Source organism: Canis aureus, chromosome 2, assembly GCF_053574225.1.
Source record: "Canis aureus isolate CA01 chromosome 2, VMU_Caureus_v.1.0, whole genome shotgun sequence".
Taxonomy (NCBI): domain Eukaryota; kingdom Metazoa; phylum Chordata; class Mammalia; order Carnivora; family Canidae; genus Canis; species Canis aureus.
The window spans coordinates 60,493,968-60,511,879 of NC_135612.1; the positions used below are offsets into that span (position 1 = coordinate 60,493,968).

General features: G+C 55.8%; 1 protein-coding gene across 1 annotated transcript in view; it reads left to right on the forward strand.

Annotated features, from left to right (window-relative positions):
• The window catches only part of SORCS2 (sortilin related VPS10 domain containing receptor 2), a 459,489-nt gene that overhangs the window by 405,830 nt on the left and 35,747 nt on the right, over window positions 1–17,912 (forward strand). Inside the window, exons 9-11 of the mRNA XM_077875105.1 lie at window positions 4,339–4,518; window positions 9,144–9,290; window positions 15,044–15,146. Of these exons, the coding sequence (XP_077731231.1) occupies window positions 4,339–4,518; window positions 9,144–9,290; window positions 15,044–15,146 (430 nt within the window). The remainder of the gene's footprint in view (window positions 1–4,338; window positions 4,519–9,143; window positions 9,291–15,043; window positions 15,147–17,912) is intronic.

The following is a 17,912-nucleotide window of genomic DNA, read 5'->3' on the forward strand; positions in this document are numbered from 1 at the left end:
GAAAAAGCAATAGAAACTGACCCTGAGAAGACGAGATGGCAACCCTACCAGACAAAGACTTTACTACAACTGTCCTGAAGATGCTCAGAGAGCTAAAGGAAACCATGAAGCAAGTCAAGGAAACAATGTACAAATGAACAAAATAGACACAACCAAGAAATAGGTTGAAAATGTTAAAAGGAATCAAAAATAAATTCTGTAGCGAAAACAACCAATCATTGAAATGCAAAATTTGCTAGGAGGGTTGGAAAGCAGGTTTGAGCAGACAGAGGAAAGACTCTGAGAACTTGAAGGTGAGACCATTGATGTTATGGAGTCTGCGGGACAGAAAGAGAAAAAGGATTGAAGAGAAGTGAGCATCTGAGGGGCTGGTGGGACACCAGCAAGTATATCAACATATGCATTGTGGGCATCCCAAAAGGAGAGGCGTGAGATGGGGGCAGGGAGGTTATGTAAAGAAGCAATGGGAGTTCCTGGGGGCTCAGTTGGTTAAGTATTCAACTCTTGATTATGGCTCAGGTCATGATCTCATGAATCATGGGATTGAGCCCTGTGTTGGGCTCCAAGCTCAGTGCAGAGTCTGCTTGGGTTTCTCACCCCCTTTCCCTCTGCCCTTCCTCAATTTCTCTATCTCTCAAATGTAATAAATAAAACCTTATTTTTTTTAAAGGCAGCAATGGCCCAAACTCTTCCAAATTAATGAAATACATGAATATAAATGTTTAAAAATGCTTGATGAACTCCAAGTAGTGGAACATAATGAGTTCCACACCCAGATGCATTATGTTAGTAAATTGAACACCAATAAAAAATAAAAAAAAAATAAAAAAAAATAAAAAAAAAATAAACAGTAAAAAAAAAATAAAAAAAAATAAATCATAAAAAAAAAAAAAAAGATAAAAAAAAATCCAATAAAAAATAATAAAAAAATAAACAAATAAGTCACAGAGATGAAAAAAAGTACAGCAGAGGGAATATAGTCAACAATATTGCAATAATATTTTATGGTGACAGGTGTTGACTACACCTATCCTGGTAAGCACTGCATAATGTATAGAATTGTTGAATCAATATGTTGAAACTAACGTAACACTGTATGTCAACTATACTTAATAAAAAATAATGATTAAAAAGTAAAAAATACAAAATAAAAATCTTGAAAACAGCAAGAGAGAAGCAGCTCATCAGGTATGAGGATCCTCAATGAGGTAACCAGCAGATTTCTCATTGGAAACCTCAGAGCCGGAAGGCGGGGAGTTGCTATATATGCAAGGTGCTCACAGAATGTGATGAAAATGCTGGTTCATTAAACTGTTCTGTGCACTTTATGTAAAAGTCTACAGGGAAATTTCCCTAATCATGCTTATTACAAGTGCTTTTTACGCTTTCCAAAATCACTTCTTTAAAATGTATTCCCTACAGCTAGTGGAACAGTACGGGTGTATATACTGTTTTTACTGGCTTGCTTCCCCATTTCTTATTTCCATAACAGTCCTACCTCCTCCTTCCTCAAGATAATGGCTGTAAAACTCCTAGAGACTTCTCAATATTCATTCTTCCCTGTGTCTTTGCTTTAACAAATCCCCCATTTTTAGCTGGTACATTGCTTACCAGTACAAGACCACATTTCCCAGCTCCCCCTGCAACGACAAGCGGCTATGTCTCCAACATCTGGCCCACACGTTCAGAAGTGGAGCTGCCATGCAACCAGAAGGAGCCTCTGTTCCTGGTGACTTTGTCCAGCTTCCGTATCCACCTGTCCACCTCTGGACTTCTTTTACATGTAGGAGGAAGGCGCTATCTTGTTTGAATCACTATTTTCCCCCTCCAGTTTCTGTTACTAGCAACCAAACCTAATTCTCCCCAGTGACAAATATTGACAACTTGGTATTCCAAGTATCTCCCCAGGCTATACACACACACACACACATACACATACACATATCTACAAATACATGTACAGACATCAGACTCTTACCTATGTCCTTTGTTTAAAAAAACGGAACCAACAAACGTTTCTGGCTTCTAACTCTTCTTTTTAGAGACAGAGACATAAATTAAAATGTAAGCCAGCACTGCACATTATTTATCTCTTCTCTATTATCTATTACCATATTCTGTAATCAGCAAAGATTCTTAAGAGGCCGTTCTCAATATTGGCATGCATGAAGTGGAATGAGCACCCGTTAGCCATGCTGGAGGGCAAAGAATGAATAAACTCTCAGGACAGTCATTTACTTTGTAAGAGGAGCTTTAAAAATGCTCATATTCTCCAATGCAGCAATATCTCTTAAAATTTACATTCAGGACGTGATCAGAGAGGCAGAGACCAACGTGTAGGAACATTCATGACTGTTCTGCATGTAATGTTGGAGATGCTGATGGCTCGCCAGCGGGGAAATCGTTCAGAGACATGGTACATCCACAAAATGGAATAGCACGTACTCATTAAAAATGGTGTTTATGCATAACTCTCATGACAGAGGAGCGTGCTCCCCATGTAATGAGAGACAGCGGGATGCTGCAGGCTGTACATGAAAAACACGTATCACTCACACTCGGGAAAAGGCCCCAAAGTAAACATTTTTGAATGTTAGTATCAGGTCCCATCTAGGGATGGGTTTGCTGGCAGCTTTTAGCCACATCATACATTTTTCATTGCTTCCCAGATTCTAGTAAGCATCTCTCCCGTGTACTTGCCCAGGTGCACAGGAGACAAGGTTGGATTTCATGCCATAGCGGTAAATGTTGGGTGCGTGGTGTCTGACGGATGCAGGCACTGCCTGAGCCCGGGCCCACCTGCTCCTGTTGAGGCAGCAGGATGACCAAACCCCGATGGACACAGTGCAGTTTGGCCTGTGGCCGGGAGCACAGGAACGGGACGGGGGTTGGGAGAGCAGAGCAGTGATAAGCTTGATTCGTGCCAGGCTCCACATGCATCCCTGGGACTCCCCCATGACCCTCTTCTCTCATACTGTGGATGGGAACTGCCAAGCCCTGTGTCCCTGACCTCGACAATCTTCCCTGGTGACAAGCTTCTTGGTTCCAGTCATTGCTGCGTGTTAGAATTCAGTCTGTAGACAAAGGGCCCCAGCTCGTGCTTGCAGGGGCCTCCCTGGTTGGGAGGTGCATGGTCAGTGCTTCAGAGCAACACGTCCCTTTTCTGCAAAGCCCCTACACGTCCCTTTTCTGCAAAGCCCCTACAGCACAGGGGTGGGGCAGGGAGGGCGGGCAGGGCAGGCATCACTGCTGTGTCCCACCCAGGCAGCCAGACCTTCATCCGCTGGAGGCCTCACCCCCTGGACAGAATAGAGACTCAGTGTGCTATTAGACAAAGAAGCTTACCCATCTGTTCCCGCCTAATACCAGCTGGGAAGACATAGGGAGAAGCATTCCCCGAAAGTGCGGCAGCCCTGCCCTGGGCGGGGATGGAGGGGTCCGCCTCTCCTCTGCAGGTGCTGGCTGGTGATGCCCGGCCTCACCCTTGCGTTTTCAGCGTCTGTATTGCCAGCAGGGCAGTGAAGGTTTTGGAGTGACAGACGGGAAGTAGTGCTGGAGAGTACAAGCCTGTTGTGGCTCTGAAGTGGGCCTGTTCCCAGGGCTCCCACCCAGCGCTGTGCACTGGCTGGGAGAGAAAAGATAAATGGAGCAAGGATGGTCCGGGGTTCCTTTTTCTTCCCTTTTATGTGATTGGGTTTTGTCTGTTTCTGAATTGTAAAATTCGGAATGGAGCCTCAAGATGACTGCCGGGTGGCTTAATCCAAACCTGCCATCCCCCAGGGGACATTCCCGAGGGCAGAGCCCGCCTGTGGCTCCCTGCTGAGGCCTAGCGCCTGGTACAGTGCCTGGCACACAGTAGGTGCCTAATGAATGCATGGTGAGTGCATGAACCAAAAGAAGACTCACCCGATCCTCAGGATGGGCCTGTAGGGGAGACTCAACCCCTGTGTCCCCAGAGGTGACACTGGAGGTGCATGGAGGAAGAAGTCCTCCACACAACAGGGACAGATGGACAGATTGCCTACACAGGGCTGGGAGGAGGGGGCCTCCATGTGCCCCACTGTGTGCCTGGGCCGTCCCTCCCACAACCCAGTATGGAGGCCAGGGCATCACCTCCGTGTTGGTGGTGGGAGAACTGAGGCCCAAGGGGATATAGGGACTTGTCCCAGGTCACCAAGCCGAGGGCAGAAGCAGGATGAAAATCTGGGTTAGTGGGACTCTGGGAGAGCCGTGAGCAGCACCCCCAGGCCTGAGCCCTGCCCCATCCCCTCAGGGCTCACACTCCCACGCCCACCTCCTGCTCACCTCTGACCCTTCCCCCCCACCACGTGTTCCCAGGATCTGCAGATCATCAGCACGGACGAGAACCAGGTGTTCGTGGCGGTGCAGGAGTGGTACCAGATGGACACCTACAACCTGTACCAGTCGGACCCGCGCGGCGTGCGCTACTCTCTGGTGCTGGAGGACGTGCGCAGCTCCCGGCAGGCGGAGGAGAGTGTGGTCATCGACATCCTCGAGGTGGGATGATCACCAGAGAGAGATCTGGGGGTGTGGCCCCGGGTGCTGGGTGCAGGGTGTCGGGGCCAGGCCTCACTGCGTTCCTCACTCTCTCCCTGCCGCCCCTCCCCCCACCCCCGTCGTCTCTAAGACTATCTCAAGTCTGCAAATATTTCGGTGAGGGACCATGTATTGGATGGAGGCTTTGCAGGCCAAGAGGATGCCGTGTAGGTACTTTCAGACAAAGAGGGAAAACATAGTCTCTTTGACAAAGTTCAAAATTTGATAATGGAGCGCAAATCCTCTGTAATACAGGTATGCTGAGAAGGGATGGGATTCTTTGGGGCGCTCTAGTTTGCTGAATTGGGGGTCACTGTTAGAGGTCTGCATCACGGCCGGGATCGCAGGCCACCATCTGTAAAGCCAGTTCTGGCTCATACTCCAAAGCCTGAAAGCCGGTGCAGTGTGGTTTGTACCTAAGGGCCAGAGGCTCCGGCTCCGACTCTGTCCCAGCACCCTGAGCGTCCCTGCCTCGCTGCCGCTCCCCCTGCACTCTCCCTGGAGCCCTGCCTCAACTGTCTCCCACGGAAGCCTGTGCTCGTGCTCTTCTGACGCGAGGGCCCGATCGGAGGCTCCAAACGGGCTCCTGGCTCCCACGCCAGGTGCCACCCCTGCACCATCTCACTCGGTACTTGGATTCCACAGACATCCATGACACTGTCCCTTTCTTGGACTGGGCTGTCATGGTCACCTCCTCTGTTCTGGTCACACCAGAGCCACAGAGGGGGCCTCTCGGCCCATGTCCAGGTCAGGAGCCTGAAGCTCAGAGAAAGTAAGCGACCTGCCTGGACAGACACAGGAAACAAAGCCAGGAAACCAGAACCAGCCCAGGCCTGTAGGCCCCAAGCCTGGTGCCAGCCTCCTGGCTGGTGCTCCCTGGCTCCGTCCTTCACTTTTAGGCTCTCAGCTCATGCCTTGTCCTCTGGGAGCCCCCCACCCCCGTGGGAACAGAGCAAGTGCCCTACTGCAGTAAATGCTGGGGTGTGTGTGGGTGCGTGGATGCTAGCAGAGCCTGGAGCAGGCAGTGGGGTTCATCTGCCGCATGGGAGGCTGGAGACAGCCTCCAGAGAAATCCAGCACTCCTGCCTTCACCTCTGAGCTGTTAAGGAGCAGCAGGGAACCACTTTCCCCAAGAAAGGAATGAATGTAATCGTGTTTACAATGAGAGCCCATTTGCAGGGCTGCTTCCCTAGGGGGAAGCAGAGGGACACTGTCTGTGGCCCTGATCTTTTGCTAGAGATGGCCTGTCCTGTCCAAGGTGGCCACCATCCCCCTCCCCAGGCCCTGTCCTGCAGAACCTCCAGGGAGGCACTGGGCACATCCCAGACCTGGTGCTGAATGGTGTCCGGCTGCTGCACAGCACAGCTGGCGGGGGGAGAGGGAGCGGGTGACAGTGGCTCAGGAAGGGGACCAGGACCAGGGGCTGGGCACAGGGACATGTCCCATGGCCCACTGTGTGCACAGGTGTCTACGGCGCTGGTCCCACATGCCAGGCTCTGGGCCTCTCCCTCGGGTCAGGGAGGAACACGCCGCCCCTCACAGAGCTGCTGGCCTCTGTGAGAAGACCAGCTCCCAACAGTGGCTCCGATCTGTGTGCCAGCACCCAGGGGATGCAGTGGGTGGCGATCGCCCAGCCCAGGGTGGGAGTCAAGGAGTGCTTCCTGGAGGAGAGGATGCAGATTGAGTTGAGATGGAGCAGAAATTAGCCATCTGGGGAACTCGGGAACAGTAATCTGTGGACAAAGACCACGAAATAAGAGGACATGAGGAGCTAGAGGAGGTTCACAGTGGCCTGTCATATAGGTGACACCTGCTGCCCACCCACCTCACGGGGGACGCTGCTTCCCTGAAATCCAGCTGATGGGGGCCATGGGTTGTGGTTACAAGCACAGCTCTGGAGCTGCACAGCCTGCATTCAAATCCCAGTTCTGGTTTGTGTTTGCTGTGTGACCTTGGGCAGGTTCCTTAACTTCTCTGTGCTTCTCTGTTTCTCATCAAGAGATGAGGATGGCAGTGGCGCTTTCCTCATAGGATTGCTGTGCAGTTTCAGGGACACAGGGCTCCTTGAACACGGAGAGCAGTGTCTGGTGCCAGGTCCGTGCTCCACAAGCCCTCCACCGTATACTGAGCAGTGGCCTTTCCCAGGAATTCGAGCAGGAAAGACCTGGCCCGGAACCTGGCCTGCGAGGTCCTCCCCATGTGCCACTTATGATCACGGTTATCTTTTCTCAAATGGCACATCCGGGAAAAATGCTCTGTCGCAGATGTCACAGGCAAATACCGCGCCAGAAGGCCTGGCTTTTAGGTGCCGTGAGCTGGCACCTCAGCAGGGTGTGCGCCCCAGGTTCAAGGAGAGACAGTGGCCCTTTTCTGCATGCCTCCATGCTGGAGCTTGGGTTAGGAATGGGGGTTCAGGGGATCCCTGTCTTGCCCCTGCCCCTGAAGAGTCCTGGCCACAGGTGGGAGGCAGCCATCATAGCCGGGTGAATGGGGACCCCCAGCCTATGTGGCCCTGTCAGTCCCTAGAACCTGTGCCCGTGACCTTGGCTGGAGAAAGAGTCTTTGCCACTGTCATTAGGTGAAGGGCCTTGAGATGAGAGCACGAGGATTCTCCACCCGGGCCCCAGATCCAAGGACAAAGGTCCCCTGGAGTCAGAAGAGGAGATGCAGCCACAGGGAGGTGGCCACGTGAAGACAGGGGAGACGCTGGGGAGATGTGGACACAGGCCCATGACCCCTGAGCTACCAGATGCTGGAAGAGACAAGGGAGGGTCCTCCCTGGGAACTCCAGGAGGAGCGCAGCCCCAGCCGCACCTCAATTTTGGGCTTCTGGGCTCTGGGCTGTGAGGACGGATGTCTGGTTAGCCTCCCAGTTTGTGGTGCTTGGTTACGGCAGCCACGGGAGCAAATACAGCCCTGAAGGGGCCTGTGTGAGGTCACGTCGATGTTGGGAGCCGCGGCCCCTCTGCAGGAAGCCTGGGGTGGGTGCTGCCCAGACCCACCATGTGCCATCTGCCATCACCCGGACATGAGGCATCCGTGCTGTCATGGGCTGCTAGGTGTTTTCACGGAGGCCAGCAGAACATGACATGGCAATTGTGGAATAAAGCCACCCAGCCCTGGGCAAATCCTCATGTGACCTGCCCTTAGGGTGTCAGGGAGGCCCCTCGACCCAGCGCTGGACCCAGGTGAGCAGGAGGCAGAGCGATGTCACCATGTGTGGGAGAAGGGGTCGCAGTCCTCCACGCCCCAGGCTGTCGCTGCAGGGTCCAGCTTTGTCTGCAGGATGGGGGCTGGACACCCTTCCCACCTGGAGCGGCATCTTGTGTAGATGCGCATGGCACAGGGCAGTTAAAGTTGGTGGGATCAAGAGGGTCCCTGAAAGGGAGTGCTGACGAGGAGGGTCAGAGCCTGGAGCCTCCAGGACGAGCCGGCCCTGCGACCCCAGGGAGACCCCTGTGCTGGACTTCTGACCTCCAGAACTGTGACGCAATGAAGGGTTATAAGCCACCAGCACACATTACTCCGTTACGGCAGCCCCAGGGTGCACATCTACCCTCCACTCGTGTCTTTCCTTCGGTTGCCCTGCTCTCCCCATGCGGGGACACGTGGTGGGCCTATGTGCTGGGTGCAGGGGAGCACTGGCCCCGGCGTCATGGGCAGCTCCTTGATGGTGCACTTGAACCTCGCTTGCCTGCTGCAGAGAAGGCGCTCGGGAACTGTGCATCGTCATGTGACAGAAGCAGATTCCTCAGCCTGGGTAAATCCCATGGCTCCCCGAGGCTCTGGTTTCTGGGGCTCCCTCCGAGAAGTAGTGACATGCTGCCCATGGAGGAGCAGCCGCAGCCGCAGGTGCACAGGAGGCTCCTGGGGGCCCGGCCACACTGGTGGGTCTCAATAGCTGTACATCCGAGGCCCTCGTTTGGGAGGAACTGGTGGTGAGAGCCCGCCTATGTGTGCTCAGGACACTGACCTAGAGGCCTTTGCTGATATTCAGACTTTCTCATGGGCCCACTCAGTAGCCAACTGTTGGCTGTGTTTGGGTCACTGCACGGGCACCCTGGAAACACTGAGAAGGGGGACAAGGTGAACCTGAGACCCTGGCCAGGGAGTGGGTTGGTCAGTGCCCACCCCCTGTCCTCCCTACCTGGCATTTCTGTGGGGGCTGAGCTGAGGGAATCTGGAGGAGAGCCCAGCGTACTGGCATCGGCCCAGGCCCTGTGGGTCCAGTGGAGGGAGGCATGGTTCAGGGGCTCTCGTGTGGGGATGGGGTGACCGTGACACCCAGGCATGGCAGGACCAGGGCTCTGCTCACTGTCTGATAGCCAACGTCTGGGCCTGGGACGGCAGCTCTGTGTCACGCAGGCACCCAGGGGCTTTGGGGGCCACAGTCTGTCATCCTCACCCCCTGAGCCACACTCACCTCCAGAATGTATGCAGATCACCTCAGCTCTGGGGCTCTTCCCGGTGTGAAATGCGGCCCTGTGGACGGAGCTCTTAGCAAGGGGTTGGCACATGGTGCATGCTCTGTTGTCAGGGGGCTCCCCGGATGGGTATTTATGGCACTTCTTGCATTGCTGTTCCAGGTCCGAGGGGTGAAAGGAGTCTTCTTGGCGAACCAAAAAACCAATGGCAAGGTGGTCACACTTATAACTTACAACAAGGGCCGTGACTGGGATCACCTGAGGCCACCCAGCACGGACATGAATGGAAAACCCACCAACTGTGAGCCAGTAAGTGCCTCCCTGATCCCGCACTGACTGCAGGGTTGGAGGGGGGGGGGATGCACAGGGCATCCATGAAGGAACCTCCGGAAGCTCAGGCAGGGATGTCTGAGAAGGGCCATCAGGGAGACAGGAACCACAGACTCCTCTGGGCATGGCAGAGAGGGTCCCGTGAAGCTCCTTCCTTTACTGAAGGGTTACCTGGAGGTCAGAGGGAGCAGTGCATCAGTCGGCGCTGGCCGCAATGTTGCTGTGTAACAAAGCTGCAACAACAGTCTCACATTTTCCACATCGGGGGTCACTCACAGATGTAGAGGGCGGCTGATTTTGGAGGGGGTCTGCTCCCTGTATCCAGCCTCTCCCTCCTCCTGGGACCAGTGCTGGCACACCCTCATGGCGATGGCAGAGGTGTGAGGGGGTGAGCAGAAGCAGGCAAGCACACGGCAAGCCTGCTGTGTTATGTCTGCTAGATCGATGGGCTGGCGTGCAGGACCAGGATGTGCACTCTGCCTGGGGGGCAGGGGGGTGACTGGGATAAGTGGCCAGGCTGGGCCGCAGCCCAAATGTCTCGAGCCCCAGGCCAATCCCTCTATCCCAGGGGTGCCTCTCTCATGGATACCAGTGTAGGCTGCCCCAGTTTGTTGATTGCCCTGGGGGCAGGAGGCTGGATTTCTCTCTGGCCCTTGCTTGGCCACCGGGAGGTGTGGGTGACATGCAGGCCTGTGCCTGTGGGGTGGAAAGATGGAGCACTAAGGGGCCCTGGCCTGAGGCAGGCTGCTCAGCGCCCCGCGGACCTGCCTCTCCTTGCTCCATGGGGAGCTCCCCGCCAGCCCCAGCACCCGGACCTCCCCTGGCTGCTCGGAGTGGGATGGCATGGGGTCTGGAGTTAGAGCTGCACAGAGCAAGCACGCAGGGCTGAGCCTGTCCCTTCCCGTCTGCACTGCCCCCTTCCCATGCTGTCCTGTGGGCCTGGAATGCCTTTTCCTTTTGCTTCATCCAGCAAACTCCTATTGACACCTGAAAACTTGCTTCTCTGTTTTCCGCTGGCCGTGACTGTGAGTCCCTCGGAGGTAGGAACCATGCTCCGGATGCCTGAGCCCGTCTGTAGCTCTGTCTCTCCGTACACAGAAAGAAGGACGGTGTCTATGTTATAGGGATATTGTTCAGTAAAGATACACGGGTAGCTACCGTGTGGGGGGCGCTGTTCTGGGCGTTTGGAGTAGATCAACACACGAACCAAAAGACAGTCCTGCCCTCCTGGGATCCTGCCTGGATCTGTGCAGCACAGACCCCCGCCCCCCTACCCTGCCGGAGTATAGAACAATCTAGGCAGAGTGGGTCCCCCCTCCTCCTCGGGGACGCTGACCCCCCTCCCCAGAGCCCCGGGCAGCAGCGTCAGCCTGGCGGGGACGGCCCTTGCTCGGTGAGCCCGGGCCCAGGCCTCCCCTTGCCCCCCGGGGCCTGCGCCCAGCCTCGGCACAGGGCCCTCCCACCGAGACTGCAGGGAAATAACACCTGTCGACCCTCGTGAGGAAGTAATTACCTGCCGCTTGTAGAAAGTCTTCGGAGAACAGGAATGCCGCGAAGGGCTCATTTTTGTATCATCAGCAGCAAAGTTAAGCCATATTAATCTGTCAAAGCAAGTTTTTTGCTAAGAATAGATTCTTGTCTGCAATTATGCAGCTCAGTGAGGAGATAACGTTCATGAGATTCATGTCCCTGCATTAAAATAACAGAAGTAAAAGGAGGCTGGTGGAGTGTGCGGCCCCAGCAGCCTGTGGAGAACCCAGCGAGCGCCAGGAGAGAGAAAGCCGGCGGGGCGCAAAAGACAGAAGGCGAAGGCGGTGTCTCTGGACGTGGTGGCAGCAGCACGGGGCGGGGGGTGCGTGGGGCGCGGGGGGCGCGGGGGGCACGGGGTGGCACAAGCCTGGCCGCTCGCCTGGCTTTCCTCACTGGCTGTGTCTTTCCCTCGGCCACGTGTCCTCTGCATGAACGGAGGGTTCACTTCTCCTTGCAAAGGGGGTTCCTGCCTATTGCCGAATACAGAAGTGTGTAAACAGGGAGATGAGGTCCAGCCATAACTGGATCACCCAGAAATAATAATAATCGGGGATTTTCATGACAATCTTTTAGCTTATAGTGCAGTTCAAGAGTCATCACGGGGCCCCTGACATGTGTGTGATTTGTCTTCTGTCTTTCTCTTAACTCTGGGTTGCTGGCACTTCTCCGGGCTGTAGCCGGGCTCTCTGCTGGGCAGATTTCCTGCTGGGAACGGGGACTTATGACATAGATGAGTGTCGGGATCGGTTCTGTTTTGGGAGGATAAATCCTATTTGGAAGTGGTTTGAATCAGTTTGCATCTTAATTCAGAATGAAAACCCATTAGCTCTGAGCCCCTCTCAAACCCAGGCTGTCAAGGAGGGGGTGCTGGGGGTGTCGTGGTCTCCCTATGTGGCTGGCCTCACACCCACCCAAGCCCTGGGGCCACCTTTCTCGGGACAGGGTATTCAGCGCATAATACTGTGGCACCAACCTACCCTTGGGGGCGACCCCTGACCCCCTCTGACAGCCCTTTCCCTGAATCAGGGTATCTGAGTGCCCTGGGCTGGGCCCCACAGTTCCACCTCAACCTGCTCACCCAGCCCACCCAGCCCTCCATTTGCGCGGTTCAGACATGTCTGGGGGCGATGATGAGGCCTTGTGTCAAGCTGCCAGACACCAGCAGAGCACCCCCTAGCAGCTCCAGGACTGGCTGGAAGAGAGCTGTCCACAGGCCCTCCATGGCCCCAAAGGGGACCCCAGCTCTGGCCGCACCTGCCAGCATCCTGTGGGCCACAGCTGACCGCACAGAACCCAAGGAGTGCTCCGCCAGGACAGCCCACCAGCAGGGGTGAGGGGAGACAGCCAGGTTCCTCGACGCAGGACCCTCTGCCGTGCTCTGCCCACTGCACACACGGTCATACCGTGTGCACGGTGCATCAGGAGACGTGCAAAGCCTGGTGGCAGCCCAAGGAGGCCAGCCCAGAGTGCGGGCAGCTCCAGGCCCCACCTGGCCCACCCGGAAACCAGGGGCACCGAGGCAGGGCTGTGCTACCTCCCTTCTCTAACATGTCCCTGGTGAGGCTTTTTTCTTCTGACTCAGGGTTATCTTGTACCACTGGAAGCCGGCCCTGCCCACAGAGGTCACGGCTGCCAGGATGCTCGTCCCCTGGTAGCTGGCCCTGCCCACACAGGTCATGGACACCTGGGTACCTGTTCCCTGGGAGCCGGTGCTGCTCACAGAGGTCATGGCTGCCAGGATGCCTGTCCCCTGGGAGCCGGCCCTGCCCACAGAGGTCATGACTGGTACCTATCTCCCGGGTGCCAGCCCTGTCCACAGAGGTCACACCTGCCAGGATGCCCGTCCCCTGGGAGCTGGCCCTGCCCACAGAGGTCACGGCTGCCAGGATGCCCGTCCCCTGGGAGCCGGCCCTGCCCACAGAGGTCATGGCTGCCAGGATGCCCGTCCCCTGGGAGCTGGCCCTGCCCACAGAGGTCATAGGAATCTCTCTGCCCCTTAGTGTCTGGTCACCAGGTGGGAGGAGAAGAGAACTGAGTGGTCTCACCAAAGAGACTAGCTCCCTAATCTGCTTTTCAATCATAAAAAGTCAGGAGAAAACCTGAACAGGCAAAGTCTTACTCCACAGTTTTGGGAGGGAGGTTTGTCTTATTGGATCCAAGAGCTCCTAGACTGGGCTCTCCTCCACTGACTCAGTGACTCTGTGCTCACCTGCAGCATGGGCTCCCCCACCCCACAATCCCCACCCCACGCCCAGCCCCTGCCCGGCACCATTTGCTTCCTGTAGACTCCCTGCCTGGGCTTCTCATGTGGATGACCCCAGTGCACAGGGCACAGCTAACCCATCTTTAGGAGCCCAGCACAGACAGGAAAGCAGGTCCCAACGGGACTGGGCCCTGGGGCCACCACCTGGTGCCGTCTGACCTGGGTCACCGTCCAACTTACTAAATGGTTTTGTTTTTAACTTAGAGGCACGGGGGTCACAGGGTCACTCCTGTGTGCCTCTGCCTGTATGTCACTGTGAGGAAACTGAGGCCTAGAGTGGCCCACAAAATTAGAGGCGCCTCCCAAATTAGAAGCTGGATCTCTCAGTACTTGGTTCCACAATAATTCTAAACTGGAGATTTTTCCAGGAAATAAAAGAGGGCCAAAGAAATTATTACTTTTCTAATAAGTAAGAAATTAAGCAAATGTTCTCTGGGGGTGGGTGGCACCCCGATGTTCTTTCCAAAAGCTGTGCTGTGTTAATCCAGTAATGCTGTGAAGTAGAGAAAGAGAGACCCAGAGACTCTGAGCACTTTTTCCAGAGTCACACAGCTTTTAGTGGGTACAAGGATTGAAAACGTAGCCCTGTCCATGGCTCCAGCTATTCCAGGCCTGGGGAATTTCGACATGGGGGACACCCCAAAGGCTGACCCCAAGAACCCCTTTAAGGTCTCTGGTGGGCCTCCTGCTCCCTTTCCTGTATTATCAAGGTGAGCCCGGCCAGTCAGGCTCCAGAGCCCACCTCCCAGGCTTCAGGACAGACGAGAGAAGAAGCAGGTGCGATGGGCAGCCCTGGGGTATGGCTGATGGTCCCTGCCAGGTGAAGCCCCTGGCGCCCCCGCAGTGCAGTGTAGAGACCTGGGAGCTCATCCTATGGCTCTACATTCAGTCATGGGGGTGCCCAAGGGGTGCCGGCAAGATTGTGGCACTGAGCCTCTGAGGTCTGGGGAGACTCGGGAGGCCACAGCCACAGGGCATATCCGTCTCAGCTCGTCTGTCCTCCCTGGACCCCCAGGCCCACCCAGGGACAAGCTGGGGTGCAGGCGGCCAGGAGGAGACAGGTGGGTGTGAGGGGGTCTCTTCCCCCCAGGAGGCCAGACAGGAAGCTGCTCATGCCTCCTCCTCCTGGGAGGCTCCTGGCCCAGTTTGGCCTGGATGGAAGCGCATCCCCTCCCAGGGAGACACCCGCAGGCTCTGAGTGTGACACTAGATCCAGGCACCCTGGATGGTAGCCCAGCCCCACCATGGCCCTTGGGCAGGTCGCTTACATGCTCTCTGCTTCAGTTTCCCCACTGGTGAAACAGGGGTGGTGGCGGGGATGTGGAGAACGTCAGTGACGTGTAGTGCTGAGCTCAGCGCTGGCACAGAGGCAGCCGTCAGCCCACGTGGGTCGCCACTGGAATTATCATTACACCCGGTTTTCCTACCCCTCCAGCCAGGATGCCCCCCAGTGCTGCCCTCTGGACACACATGATGTTTGCCGCTGGGCTCTTCACAGAAGGTGCAGGGCTGCTGGGGTGTCTGCAGCTGTTCCATGGTGCCTGGGCTACCGTGGCTGCTAGAAGGCCCCCAGGAGCAGGTCTGGATGGATGGATGGACAGACGGACAGATGTGGCCACAGGCTATGCAGGCTCCAGGAGTCGCATTCTGTGATTGGGCACTGCACATGGGAATGCCCCCTCCATGCTGGGAGCGCTCTTTCGTGCTGGGAGAACCCTCCCTTGGAGAAGCCCAACTGGCTTCATTCACAGCCAGTCACCCTGGACCCGATGGCCTCCACTCTGCAATCAGCCCCAGAGCCTCCTTCCTGCCCTTCATCCCCTCCTCCCAGATGCTCCTGCCTCTGCCTTCCCACCTGAAAAGCCTCACTCCTACCTTTCCTGGGAACATGTCTCGCACCTGAATGCTGACCTTGGCCCCTTCTTCCCCCCGCCTGCAGCCGGACTGCCACCTCCATCTGCACCTGCGATGGGCAGACAACCCTTACGTGTCGGGCACCGTGCATACCAAAGACACTGCCCCGGGCCTCATCATGGGTGCAGGTAGGAGGCTGCCTGAGGGGAGCTCCATCCTCAAGGGTAGAGCTGGATGGCTCTGGGCCTGGCACAATCATGGCACACCCCAAGGGATGAATGCATGGCCCAGAGTGGGCACACAATACATGTTGCTGCATGGGAAGATGAGTGGATGGATGGATGGATGGATGGATGGATGGATGGATGATGGATGAATGGATGATGGATGGATGGATGGATGGATGGATGGATAGATGGGTGATGGATAGATGGCCAACCGAAGGATGGGACAGGGGTGAACATCGGAGGATGAGTGAAGGGATAGGTGGTGGCTGGAAGCGTGGACAGTTGGATGGCTGGATCACAGAATGGTGAATGGATCAATAGAGGAAGAAGTGGATGCATGTGTGGATGGATGGATGGATGGATGGATGGATGGATGGATGGATGGAAGAATGATTCATGTCATGGCTGACATGTTGATTCCTGAAGAAGGTTCTAGTTCAGTCAAGGAGTGAGAGAGACACATACAACAAACGTGAGAAAAAATATCAAAGCAGAGTCGTGCATGTGCCTGTCAATGTAGGTTAACTAGAGCCTCCTTCGGGGGTGAGTACCTGTGCGCTGAGGGAACACAAGCTAAACTAAGGTTTATTTAACTTCAAATAATCTTTCAAAATTAAAAGTATGTGTTTTGAAAGCGTATTGCTAGGCAGCAGCGGGTGTCTTATCTTCCTTGTGTGTTGAGGGTTATGGGCCATTCTGCACCCAGCACTGGGACAGCCCCCGCCCCTGCTAGTGCCACTGCCGGGAGGGAAGGGAAAATGAGCAGATGTCTGGACAGGCCTTCCCTCTGTCCAGGCACTGAGCTCCTAATCGCGGCACCAGGCCAGAGAGGTTCACCCCCCCCACCCCTTTACAGGGGAGCAATCGGGAGCTCAGGAGTGGGATTACCTGCCCCACCTGCAGACTGTCACTCAGGAAGCCTGAAACCCAACCCAGGCTCCCGAGTGAGGGGACACCCACAGGGCGCGCCTGCCTCCCGGTCCCTCAAAGGCACTGTTCTGGTTGGATGAATCCCCAAATTCTCAACGAAAATACAAAAGGCACAATTTTAAATGTTTCCATGACTCAAAGGCCTCCCACACCCAGAACGCACTTCCTGGCTGCCCACGGATGCTGTGAGGATCTGGACGCATGTCACTCACTGTGCTCACTCAGAGACTGGGTTGCCCAGCCGAACCCCCAGGCCCTGCACAGAGAGGGTGGGCCCTCTGCAGCCTCCCTGCCCCTCCCTTAGTCACATCCCCTGGGCCTCAGTTTCCCCATCTGTAAAATGAGGGCACCACCTCCGTGTTTCTCAGGCCTTCTGCTCTGACAGCCTGGGGACGCATTCCGTGAATTTCCCTTTATTTTTCCCCAATGCCTGTCGGGTGACTGGCAGCCTGACAGCTCTGGGAGACGGAGCAAGGAAAGCAGATAGCATCCCTTAGAAGATAGACATCTGCACCGCGGAAGCCCAGACAGGAGCTCGCCTGCCGAGTCTTACTGACGCCGCAGCACTCGCCGCGCGCCTCCGCGTGTGATGCATGCAGGCCGGCGCGTGTCTGCTGGCATCTGCACTGCTGTGGAGATCAGGGGCAGCCCTCCTCCCCTCCCACCCCCGCCATTCCATTCATTCGTTCACCTGCTCCTTTCATGCATTCACGGCCATCTCTCAGCACCTTCTGTTTGCCAGGTGGAGAGAGGGTACCCAGTTCAGCACCTGCCCCTCTGCCCCTGTCTCCACCACGTGCCTTCCCACCTCCACACCACTGACCAGGCTGTTGTCTCCACCAGGCACACCCTTTCCTTCTCCCTTGGCCAGCACGCCTTTGTCTCTCCAGGTACAGCTTGGCGGTCACTCCCTGTGGGAGTCTCCTCTTGAAGGCCTTCCTTCCTGGGTCCATTAGTTGTCCCCTGTCTGCTCTCACGATTCCTTGGGCTTCCAGATATCCTGGCTCTGTGTGTAGTTGCATGGCACACTTCTTCCCCACTGGGCTGAGCAGAGGCTGTGGTTTATTCAGCTCCGACCCCCCATGGCTCAGCACAGGGGCTGGGCAGAGAGCAGGTTCTCAGCAAATCCTGTTGAATAAGTGCAGGAATGGGTGAGTGGGTGGAGCTGATGAAGAGAAATATGGGGATGGAGGGATGACAGGTGAGTGGATGGGTGGATAAATTAATAAAGGATCCATTGATGGATGATGGAGGGATGAGTGGATGGATGGATGATGGATGGATGGATGGATGGATGGATGGATGGGTGGATGGATGGATGGGTGGATGGATGGATGGGTGGATGGATAGATGGATGGATGGATGGGTAGATGGATGGATGGGTGGATGGATGGATGGGCTTAGCCAACCTCTCACTTGTACTTCCCATGCTGCCCTGGACCTCTGGTCTCCCCTAAACCCAGCCCTGGGAAGCTGGCTCCAAATGCAAACCAGCTGTGTCCTGCCCCCAGTATAAAGCCTGCCAGGCGCCCTCATGACCCCACCCTGGCCCGCCTGGAGCATATTCTCCTAGCCAGCCCCTGATTGGCACTCCACATTTATTCTTGAACCACTTATTCCCTGTGGACCCCTCAAGTGCCTGCACTCCGCCTGTGTCAGGGCCCTGCCGGGGCTGCCTGAGGCTGGCTTTCTTTGGGCCAGGCTCATCCGTTACTGCATAGACTAGGACCCAGAGCCCAGACACAGGGGTTCTGTAGGCCGGTGAGTATAAGGAGAAGGCAGAGGGGGCATGCCTGT